The sequence below is a fragment of the Thrips palmi genome, unplaced genomic scaffold, assembly GCF_012932325.1.
Source record: "Thrips palmi isolate BJ-2018 unplaced genomic scaffold, TpBJ-2018v1 HiC_scaffold_4, whole genome shotgun sequence".
Lineage (NCBI taxonomy): Eukaryota > Metazoa > Arthropoda > Insecta > Thysanoptera > Thripidae > Thrips > Thrips palmi.
In genome coordinates this window covers 6,435,591-6,454,677 of record NW_023144631.1, presented here as the reverse complement: position 1 = coordinate 6,454,677, position 19,087 = coordinate 6,435,591, and the positions used below count along the sequence as shown (strand labels likewise).

The following is a 19,087-nucleotide window of genomic DNA, read 5'->3' as shown; positions in this document are numbered from 1 at the left end:
GAAAGCACGGCGTCGTGGAAGCATCACCGCCATCAACACGATCGCCGACATATCCGAAACGATGCGGATTCACCGCGCCTCCACCGCCCAAAAGACAAAAAGATCCGGGTTTCATTTTTTCAGAGTGCTCCACCAGGCCTGTTGGCTGGCGTGGCGTGGTCTGGTCTGTTCTGTTCACAAATATAGCTTTCTGATGAAAGCAAAAGCGCCGGTTTCACCGCAGCACACACACACACGCGCGCGCGCGCCGCCGCGCACGACATCGCAGCCGCGGCACGCCGCCGTCGCAGAGACAGGCGTAAAAATAAACCAGAAAAATAAAATAACCTTCCTCGGACGGACAAACAGAAAGGCCGCCGTCGTACAGACACGCGCGCGTCGTGCACTTTCCGCGAGGCGTGCATCAAACCGATGCGACAGAAAGACGCGTGTGGGCACCTCTATGCAAATCAGCTTATCTGCGCTGCCCGTTTCACAACGTTATCAGCCGTGACGCGCCATGCCGGCCGCGCCCGGCCGATATGATAGCAGGGGAGGGGAGGGGAGGGGGGGGGGAGGGGAGGGGAGGGGAGGGGGAGGGGAGGGGGCCGCGCCCAAACGGAGGCTGAAGGCTGAAGGCCTAACGGGGACTTATCGCGGAGGAAACCGCCGCTGCAGTTTGACTCCAGGCCACTCCAGCGGGCAAACTCCAGGCGGACCGGAGCCGGCCCCGCCAGCCCCCGCCGGCCCGGACACGGGATCAACGCACAACGACCACTTCTCGTTGTTCACACACTCAAAAATACTTTCCATCAGTTCAACAAAGTTTACATACCAATTTTGTTTTTATTCTTTACGTCAACAGTAAATATCTTTGCATCAAAAATGATTTTTCGTTTAAATTTAAGAAAACTTCTTTGAGACAAATTTACGGAGACTCCCTTTGAATTGGAAGACGTTTTTTGCGCGCGCGCACACACACACATGCACACACAAACACGCACGCACACACACACACACGCCCTTTGCTGCTGCCGTCTAAAAGTAGTTGTCCCTAGAGGAGCGCGGGGCGCGCCCCCACACACATGTGGCTCGAAATAACGCGTAAAAATAGAGAGAGGCTCTCATCGGAAAAATAACAAGGGAAACAAACGGAGCGCAGCTGAGACACACACACACACACACACACACGCACACACACAACACCGCACTGGTCCTTAAAATTTAAAACGTGGCGCGCCACATGCGGAGGGAAAAACAGACACCCTTTTACATAGAAGATAAAGCGCGTCGATAAACTGCCAGTTTTAAGCTTCAAGCGCGCGCTGAAAGAGTACAGCCGATAAAAGTCCAGTGCGCGCCACCTGCGACTGAATGCGACTGAATGACTCGATGAGACGCGAGGGTCCACTGAATTAAGCAACGATTAACGTCCACTGTTTGTTGCCGCCTGTCTCTCCCGCTCGCACGGAGCGCCCAGCCCCGCGGGAGTGCGAGAGAGGCAGAGCGACGAAGACAGTCGACGGCCGTTCAAAAAGCCGATTGAACACTCTTCAATCATCCGTCTGCGTTCAAACCAATCGAAGAGCGTCCCGTGAAAACGCAGGCAGGCGCGGCGTCCCCGGCGTCCGCGGCGTCCCCGGCCTCGCATCGGACGAGCGGTGACAAATGATTCAGAGGCGCGGTATGGAATAATGAGTTCGTGGAGAGCGAGGCGCGCGCGCACACACACACACGCACTCACACACACGCAAGGCAGGCAGACCGCCATAAATAAATACATGTAGGAGGCGGCGCGGCGAAAACTTCTGGGAAGGCGGACGGGCACACGTCAACGTCCCCGACGTCCTCGCCACCGCCACCGCCGCCGCACGGCCGGGCGGTCCAGCGCGGTCCAGCGTCCTCTCCGAGTCTCCAGGCGGCCGAGAGTGCAGTCGCCAGCAAGACCTTCATCCACTATATTTAGCACGGCCTGGCGCGCCGCCAGCACCGAGGCACCGAGGCGGCGTCTGTGGGAACGCGGTGGCAGTGGCCACGCGGCGCCACTCGGACAAAGACGCTCCAAAACAAGCCGCTGCTGCATCGGCCTCACCGGCCGCACAGTGGGCCGGAAGACCGGCGGAGGCGGACAAAACTCTCGACGCGTTTTGAGCTCCAGAGTCGCTAAACGAGACTCGAATCGAACGTGCGATCCCACCAATGGATTCCTCTCCGAACGAAGAGCCCATTGGTGGGGTCACTCGTTCGGTTCGAGGCCTGTTCAGCGACTCTGGAGCTCAAAACGCGTCTAGGGTTTTGTCCGCCTTCGCCGGTCTTCTGGCCCACTGTGGGCCGCCGCCGTCGTCCCAATTTGAAAAATTTTGCCTCCGCTGCGCGCCACTGTGCCAGTGCAACAGGCCTACAGGCGCAGGCCGGGCCGGGGTCGATGACTCGAGTGCTGCCTCGCGGCCTCCACGTCCGCCTGGCCGAGGCCTGGCCGCCTCCAGCGTCCCTTTACCCGAAACCGAACTCGCCAACGAGGCGGAAAAATGGTGTGGTTCTCGGAGTGGTGGCGGAAAGGGTTCTGCTGCGTCCGTCTCTCCGCCGCCACACCGGAGATGACATTGACGACATCGGGGCCATCTCGATCCGCGAGCCGCACCAGTGCGCCACCGGAGCCAAGCGAGACGCCGAGCCGGTCCAGCTGGAGACTGATTCCGAGAGTCGTTTTCGTCGCCCTGTCTCTCTCGCACCTGTGCGTGGCGCCCCATGAGTGCGAGAGAGGCAGAGCGACGAAAACGACTCTCGGAATCAGTCTGCTGTAGGAGTCGCATCGCCATTCGGCGCCAGCGCCAGGTCCAACGCGGCAAGGCGAGTGTGTGCGTGTTAGTGTGTGTGTGTGTGTGCATGTGTGTGTGGAATCACTGACAGCGGGGAGTCCAGTTCGCGTGCATTCCGCCCGCTCCCTCCGAATTAGCCTGCAGAGCTCAGAGACCGGCAACACGCGGCGAGGCGGGGCGAGGCGGGGCGGCCTCGGCTAAACTTGGCGCTGGTGCGCTGCTCGGTGCACGACCTGTACAAGTACGGACGGCCCGCATTCCACGCCGTCAAGCCGATATCGCCTCGCGGCTACGGGTTCGATTCCCCGCCGCGCCGCCCCGACTCTTCCCCGTCCGCGCTACAAATTTTCCATCGCGACCCCTCCCTCTCTCCCTCTCCCTAACACTCAGCCTCTGATCCGCGGCGGAACGCGACGACGAATAACAAAGAGAGCGACACCGATTCCCGGCCGAGCGTTCCCGAGCGAGTCCGTTACGAGACGCGGCGGCCCGGCGGCCCGGCGCTGGCCCGGGTGCAGCAACAACAGCAGCAACAGCAGCAGCAACAGCAGCAGCACAGCAGCAGCAGCAACAGCAGCAGCAGCAGCAGCAGCAAGCAGCAACAGCAGCAGCAACAGCAGCAGCAACAGCAGCAGCAGCAGCAGCAGACAGCAGCAGCAGCAGCAGCAGCAGCAGCAGCAGCAACAGCAGCAGCAGCAACAGCAGCAGCAACAGCAGCAGCAACAGCAGCAGCAGCAACAGCAGCAGCAACAGCAGCAGCAACAGCCCCCAGACCGCAGAGCCAGCCGCGGCAGATCGTATCCAGATCGTATCGTACCGCTCCACCAAAGCCCACAAAATTACGAACCGATCGTCCAAAACAACATCCCCGACAACGAAACACGGGCGACGACCGCGACGACGATGAAGACCCCCAGACAACACCAACACGCGCGCCGCCGAAAACGTTTCCACCGCGACTAGAAAAGAAAACCTTTGCACTCGACACGTAAACGAGACGACACGACGTCGGCTTTTAAGCAGAACAAAAACAACAAGGCGGGCGACCGGACTGTGGGACCAAGCGTGTGTGTGTGTGTCGGTCATGCATCTGTCTGCCCCGTGCCCGGGCCGCCACCGCCGCCGCCCGCCCCACCCCGCGCCGCCCAGTGGTGCACAGTAGACGCGGCCTATCACTGATAAGCCCCCCTCCCCTTCTCTCTCCCCCCACTCCCCCTCTTTCTCTCTCTTCGAGTTGAGCGGCCGGATGATAGGAGTTGATGAGGCATTGGTAAATCGCTGTATTGCCAATCTGCGTCCCGGCCCGTCCGCACCAGCGCCCCCATTCCCAGTGCCGTGCCGCGCGTTCTGCCGGGCATCGCGTAGCGTCGCGTTACCCAGTTGAATGGCTGCGATTCGAGGGCCGAGGGGAGTCCGCGCTTCCCCGCCCCGCCCCGTCCCGCAGCGCCCCGCCCGGCGAACAAGCAGGCAGCAAACCACCCGCCCCGCCCGGCGGTGGCCCGGCCGGGTGACGCGGTGGGACGCGGCCGCGGTTCGTCACGCGCAGAGCGGCAGAGCGACGCGCAAAGCAATGCGCGCCAAGCTTGTGCCAAGCACGGGGATTTAAACGGGCGCACTCACTCAGCCCGGCGCCCCGATTAGATTAAAGTGTTTTTAGCGAGTGGCGTGTCAAGGGGCGCGAGGAGGGCCGCGTCGCACCGCGTCGCACCGCGTCACCGATGTCTGTAAGCCCGTCCGCACCGCGCACCGCACCGCGCCGTACAGTAGTGCGGCGGCAGAGCGCGGCAGAGCGAGGCACGGCGAGCACCTGCCGAAGACCTGCCGTTGGAAACGATGTTGGTGCTGCGCGGGGCGGGGCGGGGCGGGGCGGGGCGGGTGGGTCCGGCCGCGGACAGCGACGACACACCCGCTCTTCATCTCCATCGATCCGCCATGTTGGCGGACTCGACGCCGAGGTGCGTCTTCACTTTCTCCCGCGACGACGTCCACGTCATCCGCTGTTTGCGCTCGCGTTGAGGATAAGAGCGAGACCGAAGATAGTAGTTCGCGTACCAGCCGACATTCCCAGAATTTCACCAATTTTCGGGTTCTTTTGAGCTATTTTAAGCCGACGAGCCCGGTTACTCTGACTCACGATAGAATGGGTAGTCGGGCCCGGGCCACTGATTTTGAGAGTGCATGCCACCGGGATTGGTGGCTCAGCCCCCGGCAGTGCCCGGCAGAGACGCGGACAGGTCGCACGGCTTGACTTGGCCGCCGGTTTAATGAATTGATGGGGCGGCCGACAAGAGCCGCGATGAAGGCCTCGCACCGCGGCGACGCGGCGGCCTGTGGGGCTGCCAGGCTGGGGGGCCCACGCCCCACCGTGCCGTGCGCCTCGGCTCGCGTCGTTCGCGTCGGCCTCCCTCCCGCCGAACCCCCAAAACGCGCCGCCCGGCCCCCGCGGCCCCCGGGCCGCGCCGTGGCGGGGAGGCCTTGAACTTGTCTTCCGCGACCCCACCTCACCTCACCTCGCCGCACCCCGCCCCGCCCCAACCCGCCCCGCCCGACTCCGATCCACATCATCGCTTATTCGCCGTAATTTTCCACCCCGTCTCTCCGGTTTTGCCTTCCTGCGACGAGCGGCGGGGTGGGGGTGGACACACACACGCACACACACGCGCGCACACACACACACACACACACACACATCCCGGCGTTGGAGGGGCCACAACCGCCCGCGCCCCAGACTGCCCCAGACGGCAGAGGATAATGACCAGGTGAGCCATCCCAGCCAGCCAAGCCATTCACAAGAGTCGTTTCGTCGTCCTGTCTCTGTCGCACTCGTGAGGTTCTCCACTTGGGTGCGAGAGAGACAGGGCGACAAATCGGCCGGCAGGCGCGTCTTGAGGGCCGCGCCGCGCGCTTGCCGCTTGTCCCGTCCCGAAAAGAGCATAATCACACAAAGCAAGTTGATTTCTGTTCCAGCGCCGGCGGGGCGGCGACGCGCTCGGCGACGCGCCTTGTGAGAACGAGTCCACCACACTGGAACACGGCACGCCGCGGCGTTGGCGTGATAGTTTGGGGCGCGAACACGCGGGGGGAGGGGAAATCACACAGACCGGCCCCTGGTGGCGGCGGACTGGCGAGCCCTACGGACTGATTCCGAACCGTCGCTCTGTCTCTCTCGCACTCAAGGGGCATCCTGTACGGGAGCGAGAGAGACAGCGACGAAACTCTGCCGTTCGGAAAGAGCCTGCTAGCCTGGCGGGCGGGGCCCCGGGACGAGCCATATAATTACGCGAAAATTGAGATAGGCCCAAGCACGCCGAAGCACGGCCAAGCACGGCCCAGTTCGACGGAATAATGTATGCAAATTGGACACATCGCGGGGAAGCATCCGCAGCGGTTCCTGACCCGAGTGCGCCTGGACAGGCCGGACAGGCCGGACAAGCTGGACAGCCTGGAGTCCAGGCCCTGGACAAGCTGCCGGCAGTCCAGGGCATCCAGAGCAACCGCAGGCGACAACCAGTGCAGGAGCAAAACGCCGTACCAGCGGCGGGTAGGCAACCCGCTGGCCACGCGCGGCCGGCGGGACTGCCCGCCCGGCACGGCGGCTGCGGCTGCTGCTGCACTGCAAACGCGCTGCTCGCCAAGACAGACGGCAATCGCGAATCAGGAAGAGAGAAGCCAGAATAAAAAGCGGGAGGGGAAGGGGAGGGGGAGGGGGCTCGGCGGGTCAGCGACACCCGACGCACTTATTCTTCAATGACATTTTATTTCGGAGAACTCTGTTGGCGTCTTGCCGGGGAGGCGGACGGTGCATCAGCGTCTTCTGCGGCAGGTTGCCTGTGGCCTTTACGACGGACGCGCGGCGCGGCACGGCACGGCGCGGCACGGCACGGCGTGGCGCTATGATGGCGGCGGCGGCAGCGGCAGGTTCAATGTGCCCCGCCGCCCCGCCCGCCTCCCCAGCACGCCCCGCGCTCTGCGCTCCGCACCGCTCCGCACGCTCTCCGGACTCCGGATCGACTGACTCTCCGGCTGCATTTCCGGCGCTCCATCCACGCAGTCCGCGGCGGCGGCGCGGCGGCACGGCGGCACGGCGGGGAGGGCCGGCCGGCTTCGGACCGTCGGGCAGACCGGCACGACACCGAGACACCGAGACACCGCACCGAGCAACCCGCCGGACCGGCCGGCCGGCGCCCCTCCCTGCCCGCGCTGCCCGCGCTGCCCGCGCACCGGGAATGCCACGCCACGCCACGCCCAGTTTGGACTGGCGACCGGACTGGTGTGCCAGAGTGCCAGCCACACTGCCCCTAGTACACCACAAACAATAAAAGAAAGTGGGCAAGGGGGGCGGGGGCCGCGGGGGCCTCGCTACCCGGCAATGGCGTGTGAAAAGGCGACGACCCCCGGACCGCCGGAGGAGCACGTCGTCGACGGCGGCCACCGTGTTATTATTGTATTCCTCCATCGGAATCCGCACTCCGCGCGTCGGGTGAGGCGCGCAGCGAGGACGGCTGCCAGCCCCGCCAGCCCGGCCAGGGCCGCCGAGGCCGAGGCGCCTGCCAAGCACTTGTCGGGCAACACCGAATTTACGCGCCGCGTCGTCGCCTGGGCGTCGCAGTCACGCAGTCCAAGGCTCGGCGCCGCTCGGCCCGCTCGGGGCGCCGCTCCAAGTGTCGTCCCCGTCCCGCAGTGCAGGCCCGGGCCCAGCAGTGAGCAGTGCCCAGCGTACCTTTCATGACTCGTGGCGCCGGGGGGCGCGTGGAAGTCCCAGGCAGGCGGGCATAGCTCGACTAAGTCTGGGCGGACGCTCGCAGGGCTCGCACCACAAGTCGACGCACCACTAGTAACACTGCACCACTACACTGATTCGCCGGCACTGCGCCGCACTGCGTGGCACACTGCGTGCGCCCGGCGCGGGAAGCACGACCGCGGCCGCAAACGAGACACGAGACGGGCGCACACACTCACACACACGCGCGCGAGAGAGCGGCGAGAGCGAGCAACGACACGTCGAACGCGGCGAGGCAGCAGAGCTAAACTAAACTAAACTGAGCGAGCGGCCTGCCTGCCTGCCTGCCACGCGCGGGACGGGGCGCGGCGACGACGCTGCCCCTGGCGGCGGCCGCGCGAAGCTCCACACACAGCGGAACGGCGGAACGGAGAGAGGCGAGAGCGGGCGAGAGGCGCGCGCCCGCGCCCGTGTTACCAACCTCTTGTCCGACAACCCCGTCCAGAGGGGAGGGGAGGGGAGGGGTGAGCTGCTCTGTGTCGTGTCAAATAGAAGAAAGGGGGGAAAATTTGGCGGAGAATGCGAGGAGGACAACCGATGACGGAGTTTTGCTTCCGAACTGTGTGGCTTAAGAACGCGCATGCACTTTTGGTGCTCGTCTGCTCGTCCCACGGCCATGCCGCCAGCGTCCCGACCGCAGAGCAAGTCTTGCCGCCAGCCATCAGCCACCACCGCGGCACGGCAGTGCCCGGACAGGCCGGCAGGCGGGCCCGGCGCCCGGCCCGGCGAGCTGGCTGACTTGGCGCCGCCGGTAAACAAGACCTACCCCTCGGCAACCCTCGGTGCGGGCCGTGCCGGGCCGTGCGGGCTGCGGGGGATTAGCTTTAGCGTTGACGGCGACGTGTTCACCCTGGTGGCCGTGGCCGGGCGGCAGCAGCTCGCCGAACAGCTCGGTTCCGAGAATCGGCCTCACCCTGGGACTACTGCCCGCACGGCACCGCGGTGCGCGCACACGGGGAACACGGTGCTGCTGCCCACTCGCGGGACCGACCCGGCGGCAGCACACTGCCGACAGTCGTTTTCGTCGCTCTGTCTCTCTCAAACTCGTCGAGCGTCTCGTACAGGTGCGAGAGGGACAGCGACGTAAACGACTCCCCGAACAAGTCTACAGCGGAGCATGCACGCGGCGCTGCCCGCGGACTTTTCCAGCCCCCTGCCCCCCGCAGCACGGCGAGCAAAGCCTCCGCCGGTAGAGGCTGACGCGGGCGGGCCAGCGCGCGGATCGCGCGTCGCGGATCTCCAGGCCGGAGGGGGTCATCATCATCGGCAGCATGAATAAGCCACGCGCGAGGAAGGAAGGGGCCGCGAGGCAAAGCGTCACGGCAGAGCTGAGCAGAGCGTCACGGCGAGGCGTCAGCGCGGACAGCCCGCCGCCGTGCCGCCGCACACTCCATGCATGCTGCATGCGGCCTCGGCGTCGTGGCCGCCGTCAGCGCCGACAGCGCCGTCAGCCTGCTCTGCTCCTCGGCCAGCGGTGAGCGCCCGCGAGGTAGGCAGCCAAGCGACCGCTCGGACAGCGCTGCGGCGCGGGCTGCCGTCCAGCGCGGCGGCCTCGCCGGCCTCGACGCGCACCCCTGCGAGTAGGTGGCCCTTCCTGGTCGTGACCCTCGCGACGACGCGCTGGGCGTCCCTTACGCAAAGCTTATTTCTGCTCCCAAACGGTGCCGCGCGAGCATAACAGGCTCTAAAAATACGGGGCCCTCCGCACCGCCGGTTTCGCGTAACGAATCAAGGGAGACAGACAACATTACGCAAAAGCCATTTCGGCCTTTTCACCGCGGGCGGCGCACCTCGCCGCGCCGTGTCACGCCGTGTCGCGTTCGGGAGACAAAGCGAGCCTCAAATCAAGGGAGATACCCGAGCCGTGCCAAGGCGCGGCGTGGCGCGGCCGCGGGGAGGGCGGCGTCGACGTGGAGGCAGCCAAGGCAGCCAGGCCGAGGACGGCTGGAGGATGGGACGCACGGGGTGCTTGGCGGAGGGCCGGAGGGCGCTACAAAGGCGGTGACGAAACGGGAACGGACGGCCGAAATAAAACGTTACGGTGGTGCAGGCGGCGGCGCGGCGGCAATGACTGCCGTAATGTAGGTCAGTGCGGTAATGAGATCCCGATAACAAGAACGGCAGGGCCGTGCAGGGCCGCGCAGGGCGCCTCCTCTCGCCGCCTCCATGCCAGCGGCGCGCCAAGTCGGTTCCCGTGACACCAGAGTGACGACGATGTGAAGACCGCGTCAACGCCGCGCGCCGCCACGGGGTAGGGGCAGGCCGGGGCCGGGGCGGGCCGCTACGCTGTGCGCGCCACGCCGCCGCGGGCGGCCGAGGCCAACCTTCAAACGTCGGAGTGTCATCGTCGCAGCGCACCCCGCCGCGCCACGCCGCGCCACGCCGCAGGACGAGATCAAATTAGACGCTCAAATATAACACAGAAAACTATTTAATTTGGTCCGCCGCCTGCTGGGACGCTGGGGCTGCCGCTCGCGCGCTCGGGCCGCGCTGGCAGCGGCGGCACCTGCACCGGAAAAGCAGCCAAACGCCAAAAATCCGCAGACAATGTGGAAGCCGGTGCCAAGACGAGGAGGCCGCCGCCAGCCCGCGCCGCCCTCCGCCCTCGCAGCGCTCCCCGTCCAATCAGCGCGCGGCACGCAGTGCCTGCAGCGAGGCAACACCCTCCAGCCACACGACCTTTCCAGGGCTCACTCCAGGAACTCCAGGCAGTCGGCGGCCCCGGTGCAGCTTGCAGCTCCTTCGTGTTCCTTCTCCTCCCCTCCGACCACACCGACACGCGCACGACGGCGTGCCAGCGTGCGGCGTGGCGTGCCGCGGCTACTTTTAGAAGTGTGGGCCGGCGCGTCATACGCCAAAATTAGTGGCGGTATTTAAACGTGGACGGGGGCAGGGCGGGCCGGGCGGGGCGGGGCGGGGCGGGCAGGGCGCGCGGCCTCCAACCTCGCGGATGGCCTGCGCGTCGCTGCGCGGCCTAAACTTAGAAGACAGAGGGAGGCAGGGCACGGCCGGCAGGGCAGGGCCGGCAGGGCAGGACAGGAATAACAAAAGTCATTGCGCGACCGGGACGGGGCGGACCCTGTCCCGCAGGCTCATTCCGAACAGAGCCTCCGTCGCTCTGTCTCTCTCGCACTGGGGCGAGCCATAGGGGTGCGAGGGGGACAGAGCGACGAAGGCACAGTGGGCCAGAAGACCGATGGGGGCGGCCAAAACTCTAGACGCGTTTTGAGCTCCAGAGTCGCTAAATGGGACGCGAACCGAACGTGTGGCCCCATCTATGGATTGCTCTCCGGACGAGGAATCCATTGGTGGGGTCGCGCGTTCGATTCGAGTCCTGTTTAGCGACTCTGGTGCTCAAAACGCGTCTAGAGTTTTGGCCGCCTCCACTGGTCTTCTGGCCCACTGTGGAAGGCCTACTGACCGCGCCAGCAGGGCACGCCACGCCAGGCGAGTGACGGACAAATCTCGGACCTCGCGGCGAACGAGACGAGACGTCGACGAGAGGCGTCCCAGAGGACACCGGACGGGGCGTGGCGGCGCGGCGTAAACAAACGCGTGTAGCGCGCGCCTTGCTTCCCTTCTCGGAAGACGCGATCCGCTGGGATCCGCTGGTCCGCAAGACGACCCCTTCCCCTGCTTCCGCAGCGTTCCGCGGCGTTCCGCAGCCACCCCCGGTTGCCGTCATGAAACGCGGTCTCCATTCATCTTTTCAGCGCCACCTCCGCCTTTTTCCCCTGGCGCGATTTCGCGCGCGAGCGCGCGCGTGTACGTGAGCGCGTGAGAGAGAGTGAGAGGGATTCTCACCTCTACTTGCTCTTGATTTCAGGCAAGTTGTTCCCAAACCACAAAAATAAATCCCCCTCCTCCCTCTGGCCGGGGTGCTGCGTCTCTCTGGGCGCACTGTGACGTCAGCCAGAGGCACACAGAGGGCGGCCCGGCCCCGCCAGGTCCCCGGTCCAGAACAACGGGGTTTGTTTGTGGCGTGGGGCGATTGTCTCGCTGAGGGGAGGGCGTCACTCCACTGCACAGTCGCACAGTCGAACCGCGGACCAGGGCGAGGGCTATTTCGGAGGGGCGGCACAGTGCGACACCCCATGGGCCCGGCCGAGGGCCCCGCCGTCCTCTGGACACCGCGCGGAAGAGGCTTGGCGAACAGGGCTTTGTCGTGGAGGGCCACGACGGGCACTCCTTCGGACTGCAGACTGATTCACAGAGTCCTTTTCTTCGCTCTGTCTCCCTCGCACCCATAGAGGACGCCCCGAGTGCGAGAGAGAGAGAGACAGAGCGACGGAAACGACTCTCGGAACCAGTCTGCTGGGTATGGCATGGCATGGCCGGCGTGGCGAGGAGCGAGGAGGCAGTCAGGCAGTCAACCAACGGGGTCAGCAATCTCAGCACCGGCGTCGCGACGCGCGCGCACCGCACCGAGCGGCATGCACTAGTCATGCCGGAAAATGCACGGGGCAGGTAGACGGAGGCAGACAGTCGACTGATTCCGAGGGCCGCCTTCGTCGCTCTGTCTCTCTCGCACCTATACGGGACGCCCCACGAGTGCGAGAGAGACAGAGCGACGAAGGCGGCCCTCGGAATCAGTCGACAGACTGCGACAGCAACCCTGCTGGCCGAGTGAGTGTGCCGAGGCCGCCACCGCCACGCCGCCACGCCCCTGGACCCCGTCAGCGTTGCCACCACGGCGCCGTCCGGTCAAAGCCGAAACCGGGGACGCAGTCCGGGAACCGGTACGAGCGGATAGCGCGGTGGTTGCATGGCGTCGTCGCGTCGTATGGGCCCCGCGCCCTACACGGCAAAAGCGGCACCTGGGATCCCCAGGCGACTCCTGGAAAACGAACCCCTTTTTCAGAGTGGGACTGCCTTTGCCGTTTATGGGCATGGGCCTTATGGGCCCCATGGGCCGCGCGGCGCGGGGCTGCATGGGCAGGGCTGCCAGGGCCCAGCGGCGATAATCGATAGCAGGGCGACAACCAAGTGCCAACTTGCCAACCGTCCGGCGGCGCAAACTTTATTCTAATTGGCGGGGGCGGGGCGGGGCTTCCCAAAGGGGCTCGGACTCCATTCTCGGCGGAGGGTGGGTGGGTCGAGCTCGGTCGAGGTGGGTGTGGGTGATGTAACGCTGTTACGGCAAGGGGGTTGCGCGTGGCGGCGTGGCGCTGACACCCGTCTCGTCCCGACGCGAGCGACGCGTAAGGGGCGCGGCGCCCCTTTCGGCCGAGCCATTCGTCGCTCTGTCTCTGTCGCACTCACGGGGCTCTCCGTTAGGGTGCGAGAGAGACAGAGCGTCAGGCCGACCTTCCGAATGGCTCCGCTGCTCGCTCTCGCGGGCATCGGGTTCGAACAGGGAGTCTGCGTGGCCTGTCTTCGCCTCCAGGACAACGCTATGAAAGGAGGACGCGCTGGACAACAGCGGGCGGGGCGCGGGGCGTAGGGCGCGGGGCGTAGGGCGCGGGGCGCGGGGCGTAGGGAGCGGGGCGTAGGGCGCGGGGCCTCAGCAGGGAGAAGCTGTTGCGTGCCGAATGTGATCCAACCCTTTTGCCCGGCGTTGCCTTGGCGTTGCCTTGGCGTTGCCCGGTCCCGAAATAGCGGTCCTGGGCTGCGTGGGGTGCAGGCAGTGCAGGCCCGCAGGCTCGCTCCAGTCAAGGGGACAGCGAGGGACGCGGCGGCTGCGGTGACGCGCTTCGAGTTGCCACCGTCGGGCGTCGGTCCGTCGGAGGCAGGTGGGGCCCTACAGTGTGAGACACGGCGTGAGTGGGGACACAGTGGGGACAGCGCTAGCCGCTGGGGTCAGAGGCACCAGGCACCTGTCTTTCCCCGGACGTGACAGGCGCCACAGCGCAGCGCGGTCTTCCCTCCGGGAGGCCAGGCCGGCCAGGCGGTCTATTCGCGGCGCTCCCGGCGTCCATTTAACATTAACCTGACTCCGGGGGACGGACGGGACGGACGGACACGTGGCTGCGGAGCAGAGGACAGCCCCGATCGATACGAGCCGCGGCCATACAACCCGAGGCGAGATAACAAACGAGCTTCTTTTCCGCCCCGCCGCCGATTCGGCCGGATTGAAAGAGCAAACAACAACAAAACGCGGAAAGAATTACTCCGGCCGCGGTAATAAGCCACGGACGCGTCAACGCGCCGCTCCGGCCGGCCGAACTCGTCCCGAACCGAATCCCAATCCCGAGCGCGCCGAACGCGGTGGCGGGGCGGCGGGCCGCAGCGATCGCACTCATTTTTCGCGGTGGCCACGAGACAAATAATGCATGTAACCTTGGATCTATTTCGGTCGCGCTGTGCGATTGGTCGGCACTCGGCTTCGCGTGTAGGGGACGGGCGGGGCGGGGGGGAGGGCACCTACCATCAGAAAGAGGACGGGGGGAGGGGGGATAGGTAAGTTAAGCCTGGCAGGAGCTGACTGACCGTGCGAGAGAAGGCGAGGCGAAGAAAGGGAAAGACAGAGAAGAAGAGGGGCAAAGGCGGTGGGGCGGGGGGCGGGCGGCGTGCAACCCCCCGGGGAGGGAGGCTTTTCGGAGAAAGTAAATACGCAAACAAATCGAAGGACGTGACGTCAAAGGCAAGGCCGGCTGTTGGACTGGCCGGCCGGACTGATGGACTGCGACAGGACAGAATCTACCCCGACTCTGCGAACACGCGGAGCACGCAGTCGAGGCTCCGGAGTCCTGCTCGCCTCGTCACGCCTCGAAACCAACGCACTAACACACGCCAGCCCTCAACCGGGGAAGGCCCTCCGCGCGCAGTGACTCCAGCAGACTCCAGCGGGCAGCGCAGCGGCGCCGAGAGCTCTCTGGAACCCCTCCCCACGCGCCCCCGTCCCCAAGCCCGTCCCGTCACGGCTAGTCACGCCTGGTCACGGCGTCACAAAGTGGGGCCAGCACCGGTTCCTCGGTCGCGGCGTTTCTCGCTGCCCCAACCCGCACACTCGCCCCCTCCCCTCCGCCGGGTAACAGGGGTGGGCGGAAGGGGGTGGCGGTACACCGCACCCCGGTGTGCCGAGCCCCGCCGAGCCCCGCCGAGCCCCGCGGTGCCCCGGTGGGGCGCCGTCTCCATGGTAACCCAGAGCAGCTTACAAAACACAAGGGAAGGCTAAAAATAGCCGGTGGGCGGAGTGGACGCCAGGCGACGCCAAGTGAACTGCGAAGTAGAGGCGGAGTGGGGTGGGGTGGGGCGGTGGTTATGTCCTGGGTGGGGCGGCGGACGGAGGGACGGACAGCATCGGTGCTATCGGTACAGGGGTTCTTGCGGAGGGCGTTCTACTTGTGACTCGTCCGCAGTGGAGGGGTGATTACCTTCTATTCACACTTAGAGACTTAAGGACATACAGCTTAGCACTAGATAACAGCGTCCCACTCAGCTTCAGATCATTCAGAAATTCAGAATATTTTAACTGCATGACTCGCCCATATTTATTGGGTCTCTACTACAATGTAAGGAGACTGTGACTTAGCCTATCCATGAACAAAATTACTTACCATTGTCTGATGCAGGAGTTACTGGCATTTCTTGGAGCATAGTACTCTTTCTTGCAATACCTCCATTAACAAGGAATCATCAGACACTGCAACAAAGAGAAAATCTGAGATAATCTGAGATAAAGCATTCTGCAAGGTTCAATGTCATAATTATCTACAACACTATTGGGCTTTGACTAATGTTTAGTTACAGAAAAACTGGTGACAGTTTAGTGTTCAAACGAGGACAGGTCTTCACGCAAGGAAAAGTAACAAAGAGCCTACCTGAAACCAAAAATTAAATAAAGAAGAAATGCATGTTTGTACTCACCAAGGCAAACTGATACATGTTTGGCAACCAATCCAACGGTTTCAGAAAAGAGCAGCCAATGACAAAGCACTTTGGCACTGCTTGCACACTTATAAAAGTTAAAAATGTTCCACAGTAAGAAAAACGACTTATTTTTGACAAGCAAGTCTGTACTGTAACAACAACAACACTGCCACCTGTACCACAAAGTTAATGCGTGTGTCAGAGTCTGTCCTTGTCTATGTTTCGTTCTGTACAATTTTTCATAGTGTGAAGGTCAACTGTTTTCGTTAGCAAGCTGCGCAACCTCACATGCTAAAATTTGTAAAGTTTTCTTGCCATACAATGTTTGTACAATGTCCTCTTAATATTGAGTTGCAGCTGTAATGTTTTGGAAGTTAAAAATAAAGCGTACAAACAAAATTTAATCAGAGACACTCTTCAACAGAAGATATTTACTACCTTACTTTTTTGGAAGACTTGGTAATGATATGATAGTGCAAATAACGATTCTTCTGTTATTGAACATCATTTCTCCCGACCCAAAGTCCCAACCAAACGAAATTTCTTCTGTCACTTTTCCTGTTTCGTGCAGACAACGTTTTGACAGCAACAATACAGCCTCAGTGACTGAAGCAAACTGAAGAAGCAATTGTCAGTTATATAGCTGACTTTTTTACTCCGCTGAAAGCTGTATCAACACCTGCTCTTGAAAGTAAGTTCAATCATTGCATTTGTTTTGTGTTGATGACTAAGTGTTTGTGCTTCCAGCTCTTGTGTTTATTGTTTGTTTTTGTCAACTAATATGATTCCTCTTTTTTTCTTGATCTAAATTTCAGGTTGCTAAATGGCTCTTTCATTTCTGGGATTCGGGAAGAAAAAGCCGTCAACGCCATCAGATGATAGCTATGTTGTAGTTACGCGGAAACCCATGCCAGACGGAAACATGTATCCTGCTTTTGGAAATGAAAGTAATTTGGTCTCCCTTCCTTACCAAGTTCACCCTGCAGAAGAAGCAGCAGAAGTAGTTTCAGCAGCCCAGGATGTGCATCCATCCAATCCTCTCGATGATGTGCCATTTAAACTTTCATCTTCTCTATCAGGCGGAGGTTCATGTGAATGGTCTAGAAGTGATGCAGCCCATTTTAAATCAGTAATGTCCAGAGCTGTCCATCAAAATGAATCTGTTTTTAAATATGACTTTTCTCATGAGATTTCAATTATGAGAGAAAGCAATCAGGGTTCAGGCGATTTATAATGACTGAGTGCCCTTCAAGGCTGGTCACTTGTTAATCGTTTCACTCCTCTAATTAACTTGCCCTCTTAATCACAATTAAATATTATTCTGATAAGTGTTCGATTGAATTGTAAATTGAAGTATGAATGTTCTGTAGAGAGAATGAAAGGTAATCTATGTGTTGCTAAGTTAATATGTGTATGGCATGATTTATAATAGAGCCCTTAAGATGTGATATACTAAATAAATTATGCTTGACAATCTTCTCTTTTTCTCCTCCCTCAATTTTTTTTTTTTTTTTTTTTGAAAGTTTAGTAAAGAGCAGAGAACTTTTTGACAACTGGTTTAATAAATATTGTCAGGTCATGACTTGAAATTATACAGCCCCAAGAAATTCATGTTACATACCACAATATAACACACTTGTTTACACCACAGGACTGAAAATGCAGTCAACACCAAATAATTTCATAGTTTTATGAACCTATTTAAAACATGGCAGAGAGAACATCAACACTGACTTTTCCTTCTTTTGATATGCATGACATTGGGTACTCTCAGCAGAAATAAATAAATTTCTCAAGTGCCCTGTTGGACTTAAAATGCCAAAACCTACTAAAAGTGCAGTCTCATCAGTTCAGTGCTTTTCCACAGATGGTATCCAAGCGATTCCATTCGACTAAAGGTTAGCAATAGGAATGTTTCATATCAAATTGTCTAGAAAGGTTACATTTTCCAAAATAAAAAGAGTTTCAACTGAAACTACACATAATTACATAATCTACAATTGTAAAAAAATAATATTTTCTCCAACTAGTTTTTAAAAAAATGTAAATTACGTTATCTAGGTTCTTATCTTAAGTCTACTGTACTTATGTGAGAAAATTACACATTGAAAAGGATAAGCATTTTTCATTATTACTGAGTAGTAATTATGTATTCTTTTCAAGCAACAAAATGATGCTCAAGATGCAATTTGACTAGGTGGGAAGGAAGGAAGAGATAGAGATGTCTTCAAACCATCATCTTAGGGGTCCTGTAACAAAATCTCTTAGTCAGTTATGTACAGTATTTAAATCCAAAATTTGATTTGATGGTTCTTATCAATCATATAAACCTTTACTTACACAGCAAAATAATATACACCATAAGCCAGTAGAATTATTATGATGAAAGGAAGCCAAGTTTTTAACCATCCACCAATCCTGCAATAAAAAAGATTTTTTTTAAAGTTAAGAATCTATTTTGCATTACTTTTGGTATTAACTACATGTTTTGACTTACCCAACGTATTTACCATTCCAAAGAATACAAAAAGCCAGGCGAACCATGTTCCAAGTAGTACTGTCATCATAGTGCATTAAGTTTAGTGCCATGGCCACATGTGAATGACAGTTGTCACAAAATAGATTATGCTAGAGAAAAGGGGCAAAAGAGAACCTTTAACTTTTAACAAAGCATGATTAATTTAATTTATGGATGACTATTCTGACAGTTACCATTCTTTTCTTGTAGGCCTCTGAAGCATCAGTGACAGCACGGTCCCACCCATTCTGACCACCTCTCGCTTTTTTCACCTTCAACTGCCAGTACTTTGTAGGCTTTCCAAAAGCCATATCATCTTCAGAAACATGGTACGGGCCTGCAAAATCTCGGATAACACCAGATGACATGGCGATTCCCATGTGACCAATGAATGGGAAGAACCACCTGTAATAGAAAATGATTCTTAAGAAAGTACTATAGGTAACTAAACAAATGGAATCCTGGAAAGAAACATTAATAGATTGGTTTTGTAATTAGATAATTGAATGACAGGGCTGTCAGTTGTGAGGTATGAGCCAATAAGGTAGCTTGTAAGAAATGGAGCTGTCCTCAAAGATTGATTACAACAAGGATTAAATGCGAAAAATATAAAGATTGTTTCAAAATAGAAGAGAGAATTCAAATGAATTAGGGGTAGGCCAAAAAATGCACAAGAAACATAACCAACACAAACGAGTAGAAAGGCTTACGTTATGAAAGGCAGGGGCGTCCATACTATACAAAAGGGGTAACGCGAGTTGGTGTGGTCCATTGGAGCGATTATCAAACTGTCAACTTCGTTTCCATTCCAGTTAGGACGCACAGGCGAATTGCTCTGGCTCTCCAGATAAAATATCTTGTTGCTGCTGGTGGTGCTGTTTGCGGAGGAATCGGCGTCTGAAGTAACACCCTCCATAGACAAGAAAGTCCAGTTCAAGTCGGAAGTTTATTGGTATTTGATCCCTGATCCTGTCGCGCAAGAATGCACAAAAAACAACCACCAAAACACTCTATATTTTTGACAGAACAACAGCAGAAAGCTTCTCGATGTTTGGGAAGGGGTAAGAGGAGAAGAGGGGTTGGAGGGGGAAGAGAGGGATAGAACGAGAACGGTAGGGGTGGGAGAATCAACAACCCAAACAATTTTCACATTGTTTAATGAATGGTTCCACGCATCAT

General features: G+C 59.3%; 3 protein-coding genes across 8 annotated transcripts in view; 1 reads left to right on the top strand and 2 right to left on the bottom strand.

Moving 5' to 3' along the window:
• The window catches only part of LOC117649359 (histone deacetylase 4), a 36,610-nt gene extending 21,016 nt beyond the window's left edge, over positions 1-15,594 (bottom strand). For 4 of the 6 annotated variants that reach the window (XM_034392038.1, XM_034392036.1, XM_034392042.1 and 1 more), the window contains exons 1-2: positions 15,388-15,594; positions 15,078-15,163 (exon numbers count right to left, since the gene is read on the bottom strand). Coding sequence is in view for 4 of the 6 variants with exons in the window: in XM_034392036.1 (XP_034247927.1) it covers positions 15,078-15,117 (40 nt within the window). In the remaining 2 variants the exon portion in view is untranslated. Of the gene's footprint in view, positions 1-7,518; positions 7,818-15,077; positions 15,164-15,387 lie in introns of those variants that run through there. The other 2 variants (XM_034392040.1, XM_034392041.1) reach the window with 1 other exon arrangement.
• Positions 15,595-15,855: 261 nt separating this feature from the next.
• Positions 15,856-16,864, top strand: LOC117649366. The gene is made up of 2 exons (XM_034392052.1): positions 15,856-16,081; positions 16,206-16,864. Exon 2 carries the CDS (start codon positions 16,214-16,216, stop codon positions 16,622-16,624), a length of 411 nt encoding a protein of 136 aa, XP_034247943.1. The 5' UTR covers positions 15,856-16,081; positions 16,206-16,213; the 3' UTR covers positions 16,625-16,864.
• Positions 16,865-16,932: 68 nt separating this feature from the next.
• Positions 16,933-18,994, bottom strand: LOC117649363 (transmembrane protein 222). Its single transcript, XM_034392049.1, has 5 exons — positions 18,619-18,994; positions 18,103-18,313; positions 17,888-18,018; positions 17,731-17,808; positions 16,933-17,639 (listed from the first exon to the last, which is right to left on the bottom strand). Exons 1-5 carry the CDS (start codon positions 18,822-18,824, stop codon positions 17,618-17,620), a joined length of 648 nt encoding a protein of 215 aa, XP_034247940.1. The 5' UTR covers positions 18,825-18,994; the 3' UTR covers positions 16,933-17,617.
• Positions 18,995-19,087: the final 93 nt, after the last annotated feature.

Bases quoted from the DNA above. Each gene is read 5' to 3' on its own strand.
- LOC117649363 (XM_034392049.1), bottom strand. From the start codon at position 18,824: ATGGAGGGTGTTACTTCAGACGCCGATTCCTCCGCAAACAGCACCACC. The intron at 18,314-18,618 runs GTAAGCCTTTCT...TTTCTATTACAG, and splicing joins ACGCCCCTGCCTTTCATAAC to GTGGTTCTTCCCATTCATTG. The intron at 17,809-17,887 runs GTAAGTCAAAAC...TTTTTATTGCAG, and splicing joins TGGAATGGTAAATACGTTGG to GATTGGTGGATGGTTAAAAA.
- LOC117649366 (XM_034392052.1), top strand. From the start codon at position 16,214: ATGGCTCTTTCATTTCTGGGATTCGGGAAGAAAAAGCCGTCAACGCCA.